At 43.5% G+C, this 23,582-nt stretch overlaps 1 protein-coding gene across 1 annotated transcript in view; it reads right to left on the bottom strand.

Moving 5' to 3' along the window:
* sptbn5 (spectrin, beta, non-erythrocytic 5) overlaps positions 1–23,290 on the bottom strand; it is a gene marked incomplete at both ends in the record, with an annotated part of 73,956 nt that extends 50,666 nt beyond the window's left edge. The window contains 16 exons of the mRNA XM_080751077.1: positions 661–867; positions 1,543–1,746; positions 2,409–2,562; positions 3,116–3,204; positions 3,331–3,465; positions 4,424–4,562; positions 5,199–5,419; positions 5,892–6,025; positions 6,231–6,315; positions 6,543–6,650; positions 7,028–7,114; positions 10,504–10,732; positions 11,290–11,438; positions 12,204–12,320; positions 12,832–12,999; positions 23,177–23,290. Coding sequence (XP_080607203.1) covers positions 661–867; positions 1,543–1,746; positions 2,409–2,562; positions 3,116–3,204; positions 3,331–3,465; positions 4,424–4,562; positions 5,199–5,419; positions 5,892–6,025; positions 6,231–6,315; positions 6,543–6,650; positions 7,028–7,114; positions 10,504–10,732; positions 11,290–11,438; positions 12,204–12,320; positions 12,832–12,999; positions 23,177–23,290 — 2,340 coding nt within the window. The remainder of the gene's footprint in view (positions 1–660; positions 868–1,542; positions 1,747–2,408; positions 2,563–3,115; positions 3,205–3,330; positions 3,466–4,423; positions 4,563–5,198; positions 5,420–5,891; positions 6,026–6,230; positions 6,316–6,542; positions 6,651–7,027; positions 7,115–10,503; positions 10,733–11,289; positions 11,439–12,203; positions 12,321–12,831; positions 13,000–23,176) is intronic.
* Between the last annotated feature and the right edge of the window lie 292 nt (positions 23,291–23,582).

The following is a 23,582-nucleotide window of genomic DNA, read 5'->3' as shown; positions in this document are numbered from 1 at the left end:
AACATTCGCCAGTCGATCTACAAGCTTACAACACATTGCAACGTGGCACACCGTGGGCTTGAGGATCGAAGAGATTTGGTGTAGAAGGACATACTGTTAGAGCAGATCAAGTACAGAGCCAGTCTGGTCGTACTCTGGTCCGTTTCACTAAGTATAGAGGCTTTAAGTGGTTAACAGAAACCTGTGGAGTAGGATGGTCATTGGTCTATGAAGGCACAGCAAAAAGGACCTACAAGGCTAACTCCAACTAACACTACCATTCCTACTATAAATGCCACCACTGCAATGGAACTGTCATTTACAGACACCTGACAACCCACCAACAGGACAATCATATTTAATTTTGAGTGATCACCAGTGATGATGGTCATCATCCCTGTTTATCTGTGTGTCTAACTGTCTTTCCGTCTGTCTGCTTTATAGTATGTTTATTTATTAAATTATATTGCATTGCATTTCATCGTTGCCACTGCTCAGGGTCGGGTCTCTGCTCTACATGTAAAGTGTCTTGACACAAATTTCTGTGATTTGACGCTTTAATAAAATTGAATTGAATCGAATTATGTATGATTAAGTAAACCAGGTACACCAGGTGAATGCAACCAGTCTTGGTTCCCAGGACCAGAGTAGAGAACCACTGATCTAGAGGCCAGTACTCACAGTAAGAGGAGCCTGTTGCGCAGCGCTCCTGGCCTGCTCTGCCAGTCGTTTTATCTCACTGGCGTAGGCCGCCATCTCCTTCTCCAACCGCAGGTGGCGCTGAAGCAGGGCTGCTGTGCTCGACTCATCCTTCCCATGATCTTCACTGGTCAACAGGGGCTTCCTGTCCCCCAGCCATGAGTTAGCTTCTGTCACTTCGGCGAAATACTGAGGACAGGAAAGATAAATGAATTACTACCATTGCTGCCATTACTGTGTGTCGTAGACTGACACGTTGTTTACCTCCCGCTTCCCATTCCCAAGACGCACCGCAATCTTTCATGGGCAGATGTGACTTATGGGGGCTGGTTACTATAAAAACCTCCATCGGCTGTCCCTCCGTCAGTCCCTCCATCTGTCCGTCACGTCACACTTTTGGCCCTACACTTATCTCTGGCACCGTTGCCCCATCCATGCCAAACTTTGCACACACACTCCTTGACTGGCAATCCACAACCTCCACCCCTGATTTCTCACATGCCCCTCTTCTAGCGCCACCATGAGGTTGCTTTTTGCAGACAACATTAATATAATGGACATTTACAGGCCACTTTGTGTTTTTCTTTCATTTACTGCTTTCTATCGTTTCTTTCATTTTAGCGATTTTGATTTCAGTGGGCGGAGGACAAGTGGCTAAATATGTCTCTTTAGACACAATAAGCCGGCGATTTCTTCATTACTATTTAGAGTAACACTACCAAACCCCATAAGTCACATCTGCTGTTAACACTCATTTTTTATTTTCTCTAATCACAATCTAAAACATGAACCCTTGTTGTAAAACAAACTAAGTTGTCGTTTAATACTAACCTCTTTGATCCTATTAGACATATTAACACTCACCTGTTTGATGGTGTTGGCGGCGTGTAGTTTGTTGCGACGGGTCAAAACCTCATCTCTCAGGTGGTTCCACTGTTTCTTCAGGGTTTTGACCCACTTCTGCACCGCCCGCTGACCCACCTGATCCTGCTTGGAGCCCAGATCCTGCCCTCGACCCACAACGCCCTGGAACACAGCTTCCTGGGACTGGATCTCTGCCTCCAGAACCTGGGAAGAGAACCATTAATAAGACCTGAGGCACGGTGGTTAGTGCTTCGCCTCACAGCTAGAAGGTCCTGGGTTCGATTCCTGCCGGGGGACGCTGTGGGCACTGGGGGCGTGTTCCTCCCTCCGCGTCATCAGCGCCCACACCCTAGGTGGGGTTGGCGATAGGGCCTTTCTGTGTGGAGTTTGCATGTTCTCCCCGTGTCTCCTAGGGTAGATACCCTCACAAAAACATGCAGTAATCCTGGTCTCAATAATGCCTCCCCCTGGCCAGCCGGGGCGCCTAATGGAAGGGAAAGGAACTGGTTGGAATAACGTGTTCCTTCCACGCGCTACGTCCAAACCAGGGAAATCTCCACTGTCAGGTGAAAAGAAGCAACTTGGGCTCCTCATGCATAGAAGGAAGCATGAGGTCAGTCCGTTGTCTCCCCAAGCGCGGCAGAGGGAGAGCAGAGCCCAGGATTACATAGGTAATTGGCACTGGGTGAAAAATGGGTTACAAAATCGTGGGATAAAAATTATATTAAAAAAAAGGAAAAAAGAAAAGCCCTGAGGCTGATTCTACAAAATGTCTTCTAAATCCCAAAACAGTTTTACTGAGCATTTATGAGACATTTTGCTAATTACCGACCAGAGATATTGTGTGCTTAGTGTGTGAGTCTGACCTTGTGTTTGTGCAAGGCCAGCGTGATCTGGCTCAGGTCTCTTCCCAGGCCTGCTGTCTGCAGCCTCAGCCACCTCTCGTACACCCAGGCCTCCAACTCCTCACACTCCTGGAGGAACTCAAACAGCCTCAGCTGACCCTCCAGCTGTCTCCTCCTGCACAGGTGAAGAGGAGGAGGGAGGGATGGAGGGAGGGAGAAGAGAGAAAGAGAGAGGGGGTGATGTATGTATAAAAGGGAAGAGAAGGAGGAAGAGAAGAGGAGACGCGGATGGAAAGAAGAGCACGAGGGATGAGGTGAGGTCGAGATGAGATGAGATGATCAGGTAGTGAGCGGTGATGGAAAAAGTACTCAAATGTTTTACTACTACTATGTAGAAATACTACAAGTAAAAGTCTGGAATGTTCAAAATGTTCTGGAGTAAAAGTACAACAATATCGGCACCAAACTTATAATAACAAAAGTAGAAAGTACTCATTATGCAGAATGTCCCATTTCACAAGTTTTCAAATGTATAAAACATTTGTCTATGAGATGTAGTGGAGTAAAAGTAAAAATACAGAAAATTGGAAAATTGGAAGTAAAGTACAAATAACTCAAAATTGTACTTTAGTACAGTACTTGAGTAAAGGTACTTAGTAACTTTCACCGGTGGTAGTGAGTGATAATGGATTAATGGTGTATAATATTGTGACTGGCTGGTAGTGAACCTGTTGTTGCTGAGGGAGACCAGAGCTTGGTACTGGGCATTCAGGGCTTTCACTCTGGTCTGAACCTGCTGGGCCTCCCTGGCCTTCCCCTGGGAACAAACACTTTAGTTTAGTTTGGCTAAATCAGATTTACTAGTTTACTATTAAGATAAAATATTTTGAAAACACTCATTTATGGTGCTTGGATCCCTGTGGTGTGTATGTGTGTCCAGTACCTTGCTGGTGGTGTTGCTGAGGGCTGCGATTGTCTCTCCGTGTGCGGAGATCTGAGTTTCCAGCAGGTCTTGCCTCTGGAGCATAGACTCGACCTCCGCAAGCTGTTTGCCCTGCTCTGTAGAGCCAGCCTGGACCTGCACACAGAGGAAAGGAGTGTATGGGTGATTCTGACAGGATAGCTTGAATCATAGTCTTTTGAATCACATTTAATCTAGTTTTCATAAAGTCAGAATGTCTTATTTCCTTCAAGGAATAATGCAGTGGAAAGGCCATTTAACCCTGCAAGACCCGAATTAATTTCTACTGGCCAAAAAAAAAAAAAAAAAAAATCAGATGGTGTTGTAGGAGTCCTGGGCCTTGCAGGGTTAAGATGGAGTCAGGCAAGATTGCTCAATCATGATACCTCCTGAGACTTAGTTGTTGACATACAGTGACCTTTGCAAAGTAGATATTGTTCGGAAATAGCCTATAGAGCCATGTAAAGTTGTACAAACACTGGCTATAACAACTAAGTGGAGGATGGTTGGATACGCCACAGACTACATCACTGGAATGCATGAAAAGTCCAACTACTATAGAGCAGGGGACCTTGAGGTGGGTGGTCCCCAGGTAAATGAAGAGTTGGTAACTAAATGAACCATTATAGATCTTTAACTCTCGAGACTGTAAAACAAGATCAATTTATGCTCTTAAGAGTTACATTATTGTTAAACATCTGCATTACATAATTTACAAGAAATTATAGAATGTAGAAGAATTGTTATTTTGATCTACGTTCGCCTGTCATCTCTTCTAACACATCAATACAGCATGGAGTCGTGGGCAGAAATCGTATCCAACGATAACAAAATATACGTTTTGGGTCTGAGAGACTAAATCTCATCAAATGGTCTTTGGCTCAAATGCCGAATATATAATGGACCTTGATATGAAAAAGGGTGAAAACCACTGCTATAGAGGATTCAACATTCAGACTTGTCTTGGATTCACTCAGTTGTGTGTACTGCCCTACTTATAATAATAGCGCTTCATTCAAGTCTAAAGGTTGTGCCTACTGTACGCCATGTAAAACACCCTGATAGCCTACTGTACCTGCAGTTCTTTGAGCTCCTGTGAGACCAGCTCTATGTCTCTGAGGACACTGAACGTTTGGACTGCGTGTGCCAGCATCCGCTTATGCTCGTCCAACTGCTTCAGCAGGTCCTTCCATCGATGTCTGATGTTGAGCTCTCTGGAACACGCACACATTCCCACACACAAACTCCTATCAGCATATTTGTGAGGAGCATCCTTTGATTTCACCCCCTAATGTATGACAGCCACATGCCTAACCTTTAACCTTAACCTTGACCAAACTATAACCCTAAGCGGTAAATGATGCTTCCCTAGAGGGCCATAAAGTAGTGGGCAGTTCTGTTCCCAAAGGTGTTATTTATCTACAGAGAATGATTCATCAGACTCCTTAAGTTTCTGAGTATCTTTATTTGTTATGCTGTCACAAAGACACGCATGCATGTTTACAATGTTAACATGTTTTTTTTAGTTTTCGTTTTTTCAAATAACAAACAAAACAAAAACAAAATTAATTCAAATCTCCCTGAGGTCAGTAATCGATAGGGGAAAAAAATATATTTTGGGTGAACTATCCCTTTAAGTCTTTATATGAATCAATAGTTGTAAACAGATGTGCTAGTTATATTGTATTAACATACTAACGTATAACATTTTATTCATTAAAACAAGTTCTGGATTGCAGCTTTAAGTTGTTGCATAAAGTGAGCACAGCCGTTTTAAAGTTGAGCATGGAAGGCTCTTATTTTATTTATTTATTTTGTGCTCGCAATGTTCTGGCAGTGTCTTGTCTCACCTCCTGATGACTTCCTCTTTGCTGTGGTAGTTTCCTGTCTCTATGGTGTGGGCCATCTCTGTGAGGGCCGTGAAGCGCTGCTCTCTGACCAGGGCGTCTGTCCCGAGGCCCTCCACGCGCCGAGAGGCGGCCTGGGCGTCCTCCAGACTGCTCAGTCCTCTCACCTCCTGTCTCCTGATCAGCACCTCTGTGTCCTCCAGATAGCTCTCCCTCAAAGCTGCCTATGGGGACGACAGAGAGGACAGACAGTCACTTGACATACTGTAGCACTGTAGCAGTGACCTAATGGTTTAAGCATTCGTCTCTCTGGACCCATTATGTACTGTATGTCTCCTGCTGGTATGTCTCCTGCTGGTCTCCTACACTCTGTCTCTCTCTCAGCTTTCCTGCTGCCTGTCCTTCCTACATTGTCTCCCTCTCAGCTTTCTGTATTTGATCTCTTTCTCAATAAAAGGCTAAATGAATGACCACTCGTTTCAATATTATAATTAGTTTGTATCTATACTGTCTGCTGCCCATACAGCTTTTTGAGCTCCATGCTCTGTGTGTGTTAAAACATGTAATTTATTTCCATTATTATCATCATATCGTTGCTATCCGGCAGGAACCAGATAATTCAATTTTTCAGGTACGAGAGCATAATACAGTTTCCATACGAGGAGGAGTTAAAGAGCGCGTTCATTCATGACTGACCTTCCTAGCGAACTTCTGCGCCAGCTGTTCCAGATGTTCCAGCCTCAGTAGCGCCTCCTGCAGGGCACGCTCTCTCTCATGTTCAGCTCTCTCCAACAACACCCAGCTCTTCTCTATGTCACTGAGGGTCTTCCCTACACACACGCGCACACACACACACACACACACGCACATGCACGCACGCACGCACGCACGCACGCACGCACGCACGCACACACACACACACACACACACACGCACGCACGCAAGCACACAGACAAACGTCAACACACATCAACAGTAAACGTTTTGTGGTGAGAATTTATTTAGAATGTGTGTGCGTCGCGCTTGCATATGTACCTTCTGGAGGCATGTAGGCTCTCTGGTTGTTAGCTGCTAGCTGTGTCCTCAGACTGAATAGATGGGCCTCAATAGCACCACGCTCCTAGAGAGAAAGAAAAATGAAAGACAGTGAGTGAGTGAGTGAGTGAGTGAGTGAGTGAATGAATGAATGAATGTACGTACAATGGCAGTGGAGAGATAAAGGGATGGATGAACACATGAATAACATGTGTGTGTGTGTGTGTGTGTGTGTGTGTGTGTGTGTGTGTGTGTGTGTGTGTGTGTGTGTGTGTGTGTGTGTGTGTGTGTGTGTGTGTGTGTGAGAGAGACCTGGTATTTAGGTGGTTTCTCAACAGTCCTGTAGGTCTTAAAAGCTGAAACCAGAGTCTGCATGTGTTTCAGAGAGTTGGGGAATTTTCTGTCATTCAGCTCCAATATCTACAATGAAGGAATGAACGAATGAATGAATGAATGACTATAGTTATTAATTAATGAATTAATTAATCAATCAATCACATACATCTATCAATGAATTAAAAAAAAAAGCAATCAGACAACCAATAGGCCAGTCAAACAATATTTTATTTATTCATGTATTCAGTTAATCAGTCAGTCGAATCAACATGTTTAAAAGAGAACATCTTTAACCTCTTTATATTTATTCGGATAAATATTGAACCTTAACATAACCCCCCAAATAGCCACAGCCTCTTGCTGCAGTCCCCCTGTGAAATTACTTTTCTTCAACGAAAGTAGTGAAAATAGATGATCTACAAGCTCAATATTATTAGTAGTAATACTAATATTGTCCTTACCTTGGCTCGGATCCACTGGAGTAGATCTGAAACCATTCTTTCATACTGGACTTTCATATCATCCAGCTGCCTCATCATGTCCACAATCTGAGAGACAGACAGACAGACAGACAGACAGACAGAGATGTTCTGATGAGGACACAACCAAAGAACAACTTCAACAGAAGAATGCTGTATTAGAATATACTTGGTTGTGGTTTCAATATCAACACACCATTTGGATAAATAAAAAAACAGTAGTCTACCTTATTCATTTGTAAAGAAAAGATTTGACAAAGTAGATTTAGTTGAAAACCCTACACATGTCTAGAGAGAACACACACACACACACACACACACACACACACACACACACACACACACACACACACACACACACACACACACACACACACACACACACACACACACACACACACACACACACACACACACACACACACACACACACACACACACACACACAAACCTGATTTAAGGCGTGGGAGCCTCTTCCTCCTAATGGCATCATCCCCTCCCTGGACACGCCCACCATGTGTTGCCAGGGAAACGGCCTGTACCTGCCCATGCCTCCAAACACAGGCCTCCCCCACATAGTGCTGCTGGGAAATGTAGTCTGTGCCTGGTGTGCTATACCTACTAGTCCACTCCACTCTACTAGCCAACCATCATAAGATGGTATATTCTAAAAACAGAATCCAAAGATGGTTTGGGGATTCTACCCCAAAAACACATGTTGGCTAACTTGGCTTGTATTGCAAAAATCTACGATGTCCTGTTGGACATTGGTGTTGGGTCTCACAAGCCACTGCAGCAAGTGTTCACCGGTGCTGTGCAGGTAGAGCACCTGCAGACCCCCCGTGTCGCCTATGTTCTCCATTCTATTCCTGTTGTTCTCTGGTAGTCTTATCCGGGCTGTCATGCAGTTTAGAAATGAAGCCCTTTCAATTCAACCAAACATCAGCGATGACGCCGATGAGAGAAACCACCTTTCTCCGATCCACCCAATCTTCCTTACTGTAAAATCCTGGGGGTACATTTTAATCTAATTACAAGTTAAGAGTCACTGATTTTCACTTTAATTTAACCGAGAGTGTACAAATGTAATATAATATATACACTCTCTGAGATGCAAATGGACAATGGCAGAAGTTACTGCTGTGTACTGTATCCTATACAGGCTATATCCACCTGCTACTGTAGGTACTTGTCCTAAACAGCACAAGACACAGACAGTTATTACAGTACCATCTAATACTTCCCTTCCCCTGGCCTGTAGGAACCACTAGATCACTCCTTATGGCTTACTGTCTTCTTCTGTCATCAAGTAACAGCTTCCTGAGTGAACAGCGTCTGGGTTTAAATAGCGAGAGCAGGCTGACGGATAACTGAATGGGAGTGTACTACTGTATTATGCTTGCTTCCGGCAACAAGTCTGTAGGATTGTAATGTGATTAGCTTAGCTTATAGCTTCTCTAGGTCCTCCCCCATGCACAGACCTAGAGAGGATGGACAGGGAGGATGACTGCTTGTTAATCTCCTGTGGATGGAGCTGTCTGTTCTGTGTGTTCTATCTCTATGACCAGCATTAAGCTGCTGTAATGCTATAGTAATGTGATGAAGTAACTTACAGGACTGAACCACTGATGTATAGTTGATATGAATAATATTCTACTATTTTGCACACAAGTTTGCAAACATGTTGAATATTATTTTAATTTGTATGGAAATGTTGACTATTGTTAGGTGACTGACTGACTGACTGACTGACTGACTGACTGACTGACTGACTGACTGACTGACTGACTGACTGGCCAACATTCTCTGCTTACCTCATAGTCCAGCTGCTCCTGAGGTGGGGTATGACATTTGGTAGATAGTTTTTTTTTATTGGCCTTGTCTAATAGGCCTATGCATAAAGTCCACCTGCTGACCGTCTGTCAGCATTGAGCAATTTCTTTTATAGGGGGTTAAAGTTTGGGGCCCATCACTTACTCATACAATAAAGGAAAAGAATACACACACGCTCGCTCGCTCGCACGCACGCACGCACACACGCACGCACGCACGCACACACAGAGTACAGTATACCAGTAAGACTCCCTAATCGGGAGATAAGCGACCGTTGGTCGCTTATCTCCATAAATAGGCCAAAAAGTAGTTTGTGCAAAATCGTCCTGATGGTGGCGCTAGATGGGACAGATGCGTTGTGATTACATGACTGTAGAGATACTGTGTACTGGTGTGCATGATTTTAGGGCAAAATCTGTAGGAGCAGGGTGACTGTAGAGATACTGTGTAGCATGCAAGATGCAAGCTCTCCTGCTAAAAGTAGACACACCCACAGGCAGATCTTGATAGTGGACCCAGGTCTGTTTATTTAAGCATGGAGGCTCATCCTTCCTGGACTCCCTGGTGTGAAGGGGTGTGTGTGTGTGTGTGTGTGTGTGTGTGTGTGTGTGTGTGTGTGTGTGTGTGTGTGTGTGTGTGTGTGTGTGTGTGTGTGTGTGTGTGTGTGTGTGTGTGTGAGAGAGAGAGGACAGTGGCAACATTCCTTGCCACTTGGCAGGTCACACATTATGTTTGAGAGAGAGAGTGTGTGTGTGTGTGTGTGTGTGTGTGTGTGTGTGTGTGTGTGTGTGTGTGTGTGTGTGTGTGTGTGACACAGAGAGAGCAGCCCCGTTGGGGTGGTCATTTGGTCATTTTTGCACATTTGGTAATTTTTTACACCTGGGGGTCCCCCAGGGACCTGGGGGTCCCCGAAACTCCGGGGGTCCTTGGAGGTTGTAGTTTGGCAGGCAAGGAGTGTGTGTGCAAAATCTGGCATGGATGGGGGCAACGGTTGCAGAGATATGAGCAGGGCAAAAGTGTGACGTGTGACGTGTGACAGAGGGAGTGACGGAGGGAGTGACGGAGGGAGTGACGGAGGGACAGCCGGTGGAGGTTTGGATAGTGTGCAAGTAACTGCGACCTACGGTCGCAATCAGTCCCAGGCCAGCCAGGCAGCTGGGAGATCCCATACATGCTGATGGGGCAACTATAGTTCCCAAATTGCCCAGCAGAGGGAGGAAGAATCCTATAGTTGACTATTGTCAATGACAAATTAGCTTATTTGAATTGGACAACAGTGGCAGTACAGACAGGCATATGTCATGATGTACAACAGGGTTTCCCAAACCTTTTCAGCTTGAGACCCTTGCTTGAGAGGATATTTTTTGGTGTCTCTCCGGGACCCAAACACAAAAAATCTATTATGAATTAATGACGTAAGCCCTATTTAAAAATGTGTTATTTTTAAAATGTATGGAATTCTTGAATGTTAAATATACATTTCTCAAAAAAGGGGACATTTAGCTACTTGCGACGCGACCCATGAAATTAGTTATGGGTCCCCAAAATAGCCTCGTCTGGGAACCAACTGATGTACAACAAGTACTTCCGCTACTCCTCGCACTCCCAGTACTCCCACCACCAACCTTGGCGATCCTCTTCTGCCTGGTCTGTTCGTGTTTCATCTTGCTGAAGTAGTGGTAGTAGAGCGACACGTAGGTCATGATGGACTTCTCGTCGGGGTGACGGACCATAATGTCCTCCACGTCCAGCAGCTGCATGATGCCAAACTCCCTCTCCGCCACCGAGAAGGCGTGGCCCAGGTTATGCTTGGGGTCGTCGTCGTGGAGACGGTGGTAGTCAAAGAGGTCGGGCCTGAAGTGCAGAGCGTTATGGTTGGGAGAGGTTTGGAACTTGTGTGTTGTGTCCACATGGACGTTTCTAAAGGGGCCTTTTGGTGAAAATATTGAAAATAGCAGACCTCCAAGCTCACAAGGCATCGTGCTGCGACACGCTGTGAGCTTGGAGGTCGGCTATTTTCAGTACTTGATACCACACTAAACTAAAAAGGCAATACTGCAGATGTGGCGTAATGGCATGGATTTCTACACAGAGAGGGAAATTCTTTTTCAACATAAGATATGCATTCAAGTTCAGCCGAGTTTTTGGACAGGCAATTCTTTTGAATGCTGCCTTCCGGTATGGCATGGAAAAGGGGCATTTGCATTTTGATCCAACATAGAAAAAACTGCATTCATGTTCTGGAGAGGGCACCTTTTACAGACGGGGAAAAGGGCAGGGGCTCAAGCCCCCTTTGATGTCTATGTGTGCACGTGCCTGTGTGTGCATGTGTGCGTGTGTGCGCGTGCGCGTGCGTGTGTGTGTGTGTGTGTGCGTGCGTGCACCGGGCGTGCGCGTTTGTGCTCACCTACCTGTGCGTGTGTATGAGTGCGTTGAAGGCCAGTCCATCTCTCCAGCTCCCGGAGAAGTCCTGTACATCTACGTTACTGTAATCAGCAGTCTTCCTCTGGCACCAGATCAGCAGGGCCTCCTTGGCTGATCGACGAGCTACGCTCCCACCATCTGTCTGGAAGAGGAGAGGAGAGGAATCAATCGAGCTGATATTGGGTTGAATTCCCTCTTCTTCCTAACATAGTATACAGGTTCAACTTCCTAACTCATAAAGACTATGTGCATTTGAATCCCTCCATGGTTATCTGTTTCAGGCCCTGATACCAAGTTTGTTGGTTTGAGTTCTTACCTATTCAAGGTTAATGGTATGTGTAAAATATAATAGCTTACAACGTGAGGACTGTATATTCTGAGGGGTTTGATGCCCACCACAGGGCTCTGGTCAGAGAGTATTCAAAGATGATGGCAGTTTATAGTTCTTTATGTAGAATTAGTAGTTGCATTCTTAAATGCCTATGTTTGTGTGTAGCTGCACTCATGCATACTGTATACGTAAACAATTGGGGTCCTCTGCTCTATGGGTGCCCAAACAAGTGCCTCAACTAAAGTGCAATTTGGGCCTGATCAGAGGGTGCCTGAGGCATGCCTGCTCTAAATGGGGACAATAAAGGTGGCGATGGGGAATTGTGTACAGTATGGCTGTCCCTACCTTTTCTAAGGTCATTGGTTTTACATTCCAGCCTCATCAATGTTGTCTCTTTTCTCTCACCTTGTCTAAGCACCAGGTTGTTAAATTTGAGTCTTAACGTCCTCAAATGGTGCTAGTTGAGTTTCTACCTCGTCCTCGTCCAATGGTTAATTTGATCAAGTTTATCTTTGTTTGTCAAGTTTAAGTCTCTAGCTTGTTTAAGGTATTTGGTTTAAATCCCTTTACCTCGTCAAGGTTGATGGCTCCAATCTGGAACCTGAGGATGATGATCCAGAGCAGACCCAGGATCAGAGTTCTGTCCCCATCCACCACGTTCTCCGGACCAATCAGATCCACCCGAATCTGACAGCGAGAACACAATTGGTCAGTTTTTACTTATTTATTGATTTATGGAATTTCTTTGAAATGTGAAGTGAGCGGTGGTCGTGCTTGCATAACGTCTTCAGACTAGGATTTGAGTCTAGGATGTACAGGGTATGCTACACACACACGTTTTGCTATGGCAAAACGCTGAGGAAAAAGGCTACAGACATACGACATATGACATCACTAGACAAACATGATGCTACGTACACACATTTTACTATGGCAAAACGCTGAGGAAAAAGGCTACAGACACACGCACAGCCACTCTTAGGAGCGGTTTACCACCGCTCAAAAACTTTTGAAATAATGTATCCTTTTCAGGTAGCAGAGGAAAAAAGGGTATTCACTCGCGAGTTGCGACCCATAAAAATGGGTCAGCAACCCAACAAACGGTCCCGGCCCACTGTTTGGGAACCTCCTGGCCGAGAGACACAGGAAGTTGGCATGTAGAGAGATAGGAAGCTGGAGTTTAAGTACAGGACGTCACCTTGGTTCTGAGGAAGTTGATGGCGATGCTGTTGTTGGCCAGACAGTGAGCGCGGAGGGTTCTTCTGCTGGGAGGAGGAAGTGCCGACCCGGAAATCAGCTCCAGAAGACGCACCAGAACAACACCCGTCTTCAGTTCAGTGTAAACATCTGTCAGTTCTAATGTCTCCTGCACACACACACACACACACACACACACACACACACACACACACACACACACACACACACACACACACACACACACACACACACACACACACACAGCACACACACACACAGCACACGCACGCACACAACACACACAAATCATACAAAGAACCACACGATACACTCCCAGTCACTACGTACACAAGGGAGTCATGAGGAAATGTATTTGATAGAGAACAGATTATCTCTCAGATATAAACATGTCAAATTGCGAATCAAATGTTGACACTTTGGACCGTTTGGGACCACACACCACAACACACAATGTTCCAGAGGCTGAGACATCTTCCCTCTGATGAAATTCTTCTGTGATCATGAAACTCTTCCTTCCCAGCAAGCGCGGTCAGGACCTGGACCAATCGGTGACGTCTCGATTGGGGCCAGATCAAGTCAAACCATGACTAGTCAGATCTGGCCTAGAACATCACCCGATTTCAACCGACATAAATCCTGCCCACGAAAACGGACGTCCTGGATTAATCAGAGAGGGTCCGATCGAGGCCAGATAAATATCATAACTAGTCAGATATGACCCAGAATAGAACCTTGTATGCTCATATTTAAACTAACATTACTAGTCATTACTAGACACCTCAGGGCCCTAAAGGGCAAGGTCGCACCATGTCTTGGCCATCTGGCCAGTGATGTATATCGGACCAGTTACCCATATATGGAGATCCATGTACTGTATATGGAGATATGTTGTGAGACCCCAAACATGCTTACTCAGTTATTCGTTATGTGAAAGTCCTATTACGTCTATCACTGACATCATACATACAATCCCTTTTATGCCTATACAGTGCATGGAGATCCCCGTCTGAACCAGCCACACAGATATGGGCTGTTAGATATGGGCTTATCCCCTTATATGGGCATAAAAGGGATTCTGTTAGAGTGGTTCCCATGACATCACAACATACAATCCATGTTATGCCCATACATGGAGATCCCTGTCTGAACCAGCCACACCACTGTGATGTCACCTGTTTATGCCCATATAAGGAGATCCCTGCTCTGAGTATCTGACATCACCGTGATGTCACCTGTGATGTCACAGTGATCATGTACTGTATATGGAGATATGCTGTGTGACCCATGATTACTCAGTTATTCGTTATGTGAAAATCCTATGACGTCTATCACATCTGACATCATACATACAATCCCTTTTATGCCCATACATGGAGATCCCTGACTGAACCAGACACACAGATATGTAAGCAATTTACCCCGAGTGAGAGGACATTATGCTCTCATAATGTCCACAGTGAGGGTGTTATCGGACGAGGCGCAGCCGAGTCCGATAACACACTCACTCAGGACATTATGAGAGCATAATGTCCGACCCCGAGTGGTAAATAGCTTTTCTACCACTTTTTCCCGTATACATGAAAGAAAACACATAGTTGTAACTTGCAAGGATCTTAAGTTACAATCATTATTGCCTATAAAACTTCCGCGAGACAGCAGATAGTTCCACCAACAACATCTTCTACTCACCAACAGATGGCGCCAACTCCATACTAATCCATGCGTCTAGCTTACAGCTAAGCTAACGTCAGTTAAAAGCACCGTTCCGGCCGTAAATAGAGGCTGTTCGCTTCCAGAAAGGCATAGGTTCAGAGAAAAGGGGCTTTAAAGTTGGCGGATTGCATTGGATCCAAATAAATCGGCGACGATAGTACGCACGTTAGTAAACATAGGACCGCTGCGACCTTCATTTGTTGGTTGGGGGACTACCTCCTGAAGTCCCCGGATGTACACTGAGGCGCATTGATCTCGGACACACAACTTTGCGGCAGTTGTCCTCTCATAACCTCCGGAATTTAGCCAATCAGAATCCAGTATTTGAACACGTGACTCGAAAAAGTGGTAGAAGGGCTGTCTTCCTCCAAATATGGGCATTCCAATATGAAGTCCTGTTAGATGTGGGCTTAATATTGATGACAGTCATAAGGGATCTCCATATGGGCATAAAAGGGATTCTGTTAGAGTGGTTCCCATGACATCACAACATACAACCCCTTTGATGCCCATACATGGAATAATCCTGTCAAACAAAATAGTCCATATGACGTCCTGGTAATGACGTCAAGATCTTTCCCATATGGGCTGTGATCTGGCCTAGTTCTGAACGTCACCGGAGGCTGTTATCATAACGTCATCATGACGTCATTTGGCTTGCAGGGTTATATCTGTCATCACAGGGAGAGAGAGACAGACGGGATGGGGTGCTGATGGGTGGAGGTGTTAGTGTGGTTGCCCAAGAGGGCAACACATTATAGTCCTGGGGAGACTTTATTACTAGGGTATCCTTTCTGCTGCCATTGGAAATGGCAGGGATATGGAATTGGAAACTTTATTGATTACTAGGGTAACTTTTCCGCTGCCATTGGAAATGGCAGGGGTAGGGAATCGGAAATGTTATTGATTACTAGGGTAGCTTTATAGGGATTCGATAGGGAATCAATTGGGAGTGGGAATCAGTAGGGAATCAATTGGTCGAGCTTCACATGACAATTAGCTTATTGTGGATTAGAATAATAGTCAGCAACCGTCAGCAACCACACTCGCAATTTCCAATTGCATCTTTCTAGTTCATTCAGATAACTTACGATATGATTAACAATGTTTATTATTGATGAGTATTACAAGTGTATATGTAACATTTTGACTTGGCGTCGGCTCTGCTTCCCCCTGCTCAGCGCAGCCCGGAAGAACATCATTAACCATTAGGAGCAGGGGGATATAAATATATAAATATATAAACACCCCCCATGGGGGACAGAATTAGCAGAGCCTACTGGTGGAGCTGGGGAGGCGGTGGGGGCAAGCAAGCGCATGGCACAACAGCCTGGAAGGCAGCAGCAAGAGAATGACAGCCTGAGGGGGTTACATAGCTTGGCAAGAGATCAGCTGACTGCCAGCAGGCTGCCACGTCGCCTGTGACGTAGACTGCGTAATAGTGTAGTAACAGACTTAAAGCAACATAGTGCGCAGTGACCCCTCAAGTGTATCTGTATGAACTAATTCTGCTGCGCTACATACATTTATTTATCTGTACTGTACTGTGTCTGTTAAAACACAGTTAAATCGTGACATTGTACGTACAATATACAGTATGTCTGGCCTTAAGAGCCTCAGCTACAGTAAGAGCTCTACTCTGCCATGCGTGGCAATGTCCTGTCAGTATGACAAACCTGTTCCTTTTTTAGTGCACTTGTTTATGGCGCTATAGTGTACAGTCAGTGGAAGGTGCTCTATCTCTCTGGGAATGAATAATGACAGAACAGCAAGAAAACGTCAGTCCTGCCCCGCCCTGCGAGGTTCAAGGTACTAGCTAAATATAATCTCACCAATAAAATGAACCACCAGGCCAGCTGACTGTCATGCGACTGTTTCTCTCTCACTCACACACACACGCGCACGTTTTAGACACTGCATGGGAGTTGTTTTTGCAATATATTTTAGATGTATTGTGCCACTCAAAAATTATTTAAAATCTTTTTTTTTATATTTCTTTTCAATATGGGGAAATGTAGTTGAATGACCATAATGACTTAAAAGAGTCATAGACACACCCTCAACACTCAAACGCACGCACGGACGCACGTCGCACACACACGCAAACACATTTTTCACTTCTTCCTTCTCTCCACACACTTCCTTTCCTCTCCTCCTTCCCTCTCTTATTTTCCCTTTCCTCTGTTCCTATGGGAGTACTATTATGTGAAGCTAAGCAGGCCTCCTCCTTAACAATCACATAATGTATGGCTGGGAGTAGACAGACACACACACACACACACACACACACACACACACACACACACACACACACGCACGCACGCACGCACACGCACACACACACACACACACACACACACACACACACACACACACACACACACACACACACAACGTAAGTGCACACAAGTGCATGTGCATACATTCCATGTGAGGGTGTGGTGAGGTCCATATGGTGTTAATGTCATCGACACAAGGTGACGTTAACCACTTGGACCCTATATGCTTCGTTGACCGGGGTCCCCCAGGGCTCTGTACTTGGCCCACTCCTTTTCCCCCTCTGTACAACAAAACTCTTCACTGAATAAATAGCCAACCTAGAAGCTCACAATGTGCTACAGTAGCTTGTAGAGCGTCTATTTTTGCGGAATATTGGCACAGTTTTTTTTTTGCAGAATATTCGACTGTTATGACAAGCACACACAAGGAAGGCCATGGGTAAAGGTGTTAAAAACACAAAATACAGTCAAGTTCTCTATCAGTCAGTGTTCCGGAACTCAAACTGGGTATACCGGTATCTACTGTAGATGTGTTTAGAAACAGCCATACAGTAGTTTGAGTGTGATATACAGTACAGATTCTCACGCACAAAACTGTTACTTTTCATAATTAAAATGTAAAATAGCTAAAGTAGCAGCTCAAGCTCAAGCTTCGAGCTTCTGCTACTTTTGTGTGTCACTGTAGTATGATCAATGATCAAGTTTAATTTACAAAAAAAGAAACACAAAAAGTTATGGAGATAAGAGGTTTCTGCCCGAAAGCAACGATAACGTAAGTAAGTAACGTGATCTGTATGTTAAAAGGAATCCAAATCTATGTACTCTGGCTGAGTGGGTGTGATCGAAGCAGTAAATCCCAGAGCTATAACACTGCACGGCACGTGAAAACAAACTTCTGTTAAAGTCCTCAACATCTGCTGGCTCCAGTCTGTTACATAAGCGGAGACATGCATGTACATTAATAGACGGAGGTCCCTGGTCCTGCTGAGGATATCCTGATGATACAGAGGTCTGGGTCAGGACACATTGTTCCTCACAGAGCTATGATGAGGGATAGAAATACCATCTCGCATGGTGGTTCACTCCCTTCTGGGCAGTCACATCTACCCCAGTTGGACTTAGATCCGTTCTCCAAGATCCATATACCGGTACTGTATGTCCTGTGACCTGTGTCTCTCCTACACCAGTGGTTCTCAGCCTGTGGCTGTGGGTTATTTTGGGGGTCCCCAGGTGATTAACTTAATGTGCAACAATCATTGTTTTCTCAATCAACAGTAAAAAAAAAAAAACATTTGTATAGAGTGTATATGCACATCTAGAGGCAGAAATTATAAAAATAGCCGATCTACATGCTCACACTGCGAGGCGTTGTGAGCATGTAGATGGGTTATTTTCACAATAGAACTGTGTTATGCAAAATGTAATTCCTCAACTCTTATTGCTCGTCAGGGTGTGTGTGTGGGGGGGGGGGGGGTCCCCAGTTCAAATATGATTATACCCCCAGTACCCCCAGATGTATTTGGCCGCAGACCTGCGGGACCCCCATTTGAGAAGGTATTGTGCCAGGGACCCCCAGAAGAGAATATTTGTGTTCCAATTCTTCAAAATGCATCAAACATTTTCAACAAATTTCTAAAATAACATAATGTACACGCTTGTAGATCTTCTATTTGTGAATAGCCTGCCAACGTACAGGCTAAATGGATTAAGTGGTTAAAGTGATTGTGATGCTATGTTAACTACTTTTGCTGGGGACCCCCTGGTGCCCCCCAACGAACCCCTGAGAACCAATGTCCTACTACACTGTCTCCCTCTCAGCTTTCCTACAGTCTGTCTCCCCTACACTATTTCCCTCTCAGCTTTCCTGTTATTCTCAGTAAAGCAAGAAATACAAAAGAATGTTTGAGGAATGTTCTATGTGCTGTAGTGCTACAGTAAGGTACGGTATACTATATATTGTTCCCACTCTGACTGGCACCATCCACTGAGGAAGAGGAAGCTGTTAGAATCCTGTATGGTTTCCCTCCTGCATGGACATCAGTCTCCCATGGACCAACAGTCTAAAGGAGAGGTACTGTAGAAGACAGGCCAGGGATAGGATAGGGTTGGGTGAGGTGGGACAGAGACGGAGACAGACAGGACATGACGGGGTGGGTTAGGACAGTGGTTATCAACCTGTGGGTCAGGACCCTCAGGGGGGTCCCCAGATGATTAACTATTAACTTACAGTAATGTGCAACATTGTTTTCTCACTCAAAAGTAAACGGTAGCACTTTACAATAATGACCTGTTATAAAGCATTTATAAACATTTATAACACATTAATAAGCAACTTGTAGATGAGTAATAATGAATGAACAAGCGGTTAATACATGTTTATTTAAACATTTATAACTATATTTAATAATCATTTATAAATTGTTAGTAACTAGTGAACTATTCATGAATAAGCCATTTGTAAACAATTATAAATATATTTTAAATCATTTGTAACCAAAGTTATTTAGTATTTATAAGCTATTTAGAGATAAATAACTAATCATTTACAAGCTATTCATATACATTGGTAAATGTTTAGTAAAACATTTATAACCCTTTTTATGCCTTTGTAAATGATTATTAAAACATTAATAACACAGTTATAAGTTATTTGTAGATAAGGAACTAATCATAGACAAGCTATTTATATACTAATTCATTATTTACTACTGTCTATTTATGTGGCCTCCATTTTTGTTCATGTTTAACAAATGCTTTGTAAAGCATTCCTAAATTATCTATAAATCATTGCTAGATGTTATCAAGAGCCCTAATATAAAGTGAAGACACTTCATAATCTACAACTGTCTGTTAACGTGGTCTTCACTTTACACTACCAATGATTTATAGATATTTTAGGAATGTTTTACAAAGCATTTGTTAAACATGAACTATCTGTTAACGTGGTCTTCACTTTACACTACCAATGATTTATAGATATGTTAGGAATGTTTTACAAAGCATTTGTTAAACATGAACAAAAATGGAGGCCACATTATTAACAGACAGTTGTAGATTATGAAGTGTCTTCACTTTACATTAGGGCTCTTGATAACATCTAGCAATGATTTATAGATAATTTAGGAATGCTTTACAAAGCATTTGTTAAACATGAACAAAAATGGAGGCCACATAAATAGACAGTTGTAAATAATGAATTAGTATATAAATAGCTTGTCTATGATTAGTTTCTTATCTACAAATAACTTATAACTGTGTTATTAATGTTTTAATAATCATTTACAAAGGCATAAAAAGGGTTATAAATGTTTTACTAAACATTTACCAATGTATATGAATAGCTTGTAAATGATTAGTTATTTATCTCTAAATAGCTTATAAATACTAAATAACTTTGGTTACAAATGATTTAAAATATATTTATAATTGTTTATAAATGGCTTATTCATGAATAGTTCACTAGTTACTAACAATTTATAAATGATTATTAAATATAGTTATAAATGTTTAAATAAACATGTATTAACCGCTTGTTCATTCATTATTACTCATCTACAAGTTGCTTATTAATGTGTTATAAATGTTTATAAATGCTTTATAACAGGTCATTATTGTAAAGTGCTACCAAGTAAACAAACCAACATAAAGTTTAAGTGTATAGAGGTACTGTATATGCACATTTCTAAAGTGACAATTTAAGGACTTTTTAATACCTCTAAAATTGCCCAAAATATGATTATTTTGGGGGTTGCGGCCTGAAAAGATTGCGAACCACTGGGTTAGGAGGACAGAGATCAATAGGACAAAGACAGGACAGGACATACGGTATATTGCCCATTATTTGACCTTTTGTTTACGACATCAGAATTGGCAACACCGTTCAACCTATTCAGACGTGAGTATTTTCAAAGGTTTTTAAAAAAATATATTCTATTTGGGGCAGAACAGAGACAGGACAGGATGGGTCAGGGTAGGGCAGGACAGGACAGGACAGGACAGGAGGGACAGGTGTGACAGGGACAGGCCAAGAAACAGAGAGAACAGGACAGGAGAGGGCCACTTAGGGCCCGTTTTTTTACACTCAGAATTAAATTTACCCTGAGAATATTTACTGTGTGTCACACTTCACGGCCGTTATTCATATTCTCTTCTATTGTTGCTATGGATGGGATGAGCTCTGACTGATAAGGTTATCTCCCATGGCAACAGGAAATGAAACCAAGGTAATTCTATAAACGTTCTGTCTGCTTCCTGTGGTACTGATGAGAAGGCTAGCACACATACCACACACACACAACACGCGCGCGCACGCACGCACGCACGCACACACACACACACACACACACACACACACACACACACACACACACACACACACACACACACACACACACGCACACACACACACACACACACACACGCACGTACACGCACATACTCCTGATGTAATGACAGCAGGTGGTCCTGGAGGCGAAAGTGTCTTCAATTCCACATCATTCCAACTGCATCCTTTGCTCACCACACCCTCTCTCTCTCTCTCTCTCTCTCTCTCTCTCTCTCTCTCTCTCTCTTATCGATAAATAAACAACAATGCATTGCGCACGCACACACACAAACACACACATTCCTTTCGCAGCTGAGAATCTGCTGCATCATACGGAATGCTCCGAGGGATTGTGGGAAATGGAAAACACAGCTGATTTGAACCAGCAGGCATCAGCGCACGGCCAAAAACTGACACACAACAATGTGTATTCTGCACACTTTTGTTGCAAATCACAAAAAAAAACCATTTCAAATTTGCTTCGGAGCCCCTGAAGTGTCCCGGGGAAGTAAACAAATAGAGGTTTACATCCCTTCACAGAGGGATGCCTGACCTCGCAAAATGTTTTGCGATCCCTCGCAGTACTTTGGAGCTTTCTCATAATACTTTTTTGCGAGATAGTTCAGCCAGGAACATTCTCTATAAGCTTTGCCAGCTGCAGCGTGTGGCAGCGATTGAAAACCAGAGATCCAGTGTGGGTCTGTGGGAGGGAGCAGGGAGCCATGTTTAAATGGATCGCCTTGTTGAGGTAGGGGAGGTTATCAATTTGAGAAAACATGTTTGTTGGCCTGGCCGAGATAATTAACACTAGACCTATTAGGAACAGGCTAGGTGCAGCCTATACACACATAAAACTCAGCCTGAGACTGTATTTTGATTGAACAGTAAACAGACACCTGCTGAAAGCCTCCATGGAACATCTTTACCTGTACACACAGCAATAGAGAGCACCTGTTTCCATAACATGACATTTACATTTATGATGACAGGACAGACAGTCCATGAAGGGACTGTCTGTACTATAGGCATTAGGCAGTGATGAGCAGTAGTGAGCTACAAGTAACTAAGCTACATACTATAGCTTAACTACATTTGGAAATGTGCTACATTTCTCTGGGGATAGCTTGTAGTATATAGTTTAGCTATATTTAATCAGAGACTAGTAATGTGGCTTACTACATTTTCTAAATAGCTTGCCAATCACGGTTGGGAAAAATAAATACATAAATAAATAGACCAGTCAATTGCAATAGTGTCCCCAATAGCGAGGGGACGTTCAAGACGTCTGACCCCCCCCTCACCAGGGGGATCCCCAAATGACAGTGAAGTTACAATTTAAGGACTTTTTGTCACATTTTAATATCAAAATGTTTTGTAGCACAACATTGTGACAGTGAAACCACTCGGGAGGGTTAATCTTTTTTTTTCTTTTATCTCTTGGGGAGGGTAATTGATTTTTCTTTTTTTTTTTTTTTACAGTCATGGGGAGGGTCATAATATTTTATATCAGGTCACATACATTTTCTCCAGCCAGGGATACCCTTCTTTAAAACCTGTTAAAGCCTACCTGTGCCTTAAGACATTTTAATACCAAAAAAGGGTGATTTATTTGGGGATAGCTTCGCTATAGCTTTAGCTATATTTAATTGAGTGTAACTTGTAGCTTAGGTAAGTACATTTTCCAAGTAAAGCTTGCCCATCACTGATTATAGGTTGGTTAAAATATCAATATTTCTAGGCTACTTCAACTACTGCTACTTCTACTAGCACCAACTCAGGTGATAAGTCACATGCACATCTCAACTGTTTGGGGCGGGCTATTTAAACCTCCCTCATCACTGCTCATTTTGCGTTGATGCGTTCCTACTTCATACTTACAGGGAATGAATGAAATGATACAGAGCCTTTACGCCAACATATACGTATAGATATGACCAGGTTTATACTAATTAAATATATATTATTTTCTTCCACCTTTCTTCTATCTCCTTTCCTCTGTTCCTTACCCCATTCTTGGAGAAGACACTGTTCATCCATTTGGTGAAAGTTTTCTTCTGTATTGCCATTCGCTGCTCCTGCAGCTCCCGCACTCGCCCCGCCCCATCCTCATCTCCCTCCATCCCGATTGGCTGGCTGGGCTGCTCAGCTGGGGGGAAAAAAATAGAAAGATACAGAGAGAAAGAGATAGAGGCAGAGAGAGAGAGAGAGAGAGAGAGAGAGAGAGAGAGACAGAGAGAGAGAGAGAGAGAGAGAGAGAGAGAGTGGGGATGGGGGAGGCAAAGGAAGGGTGTCAGAGGGGGAGTTAGTAGCTGCTACAGTGCTATTTCTTCATTTGTTTTTGATCATCACTGAGAACTGAAAATGTAGGTTCATGCAAAGAAAAAGACATGGCACTGTTGATGGGATTGTAAA

Source organism: Nannobrachium achirus (assembly GCF_963921795.1).
Source record: "Nannobrachium achirus genome assembly, chromosome: 20".
In the NCBI taxonomy this organism is placed as follows: Eukaryota; Metazoa; Chordata; class Actinopteri; order Myctophiformes; family Myctophidae; genus Nannobrachium; species Nannobrachium achirus.
This window is presented reverse-complemented; position numbering and strand designations above follow the sequence as displayed.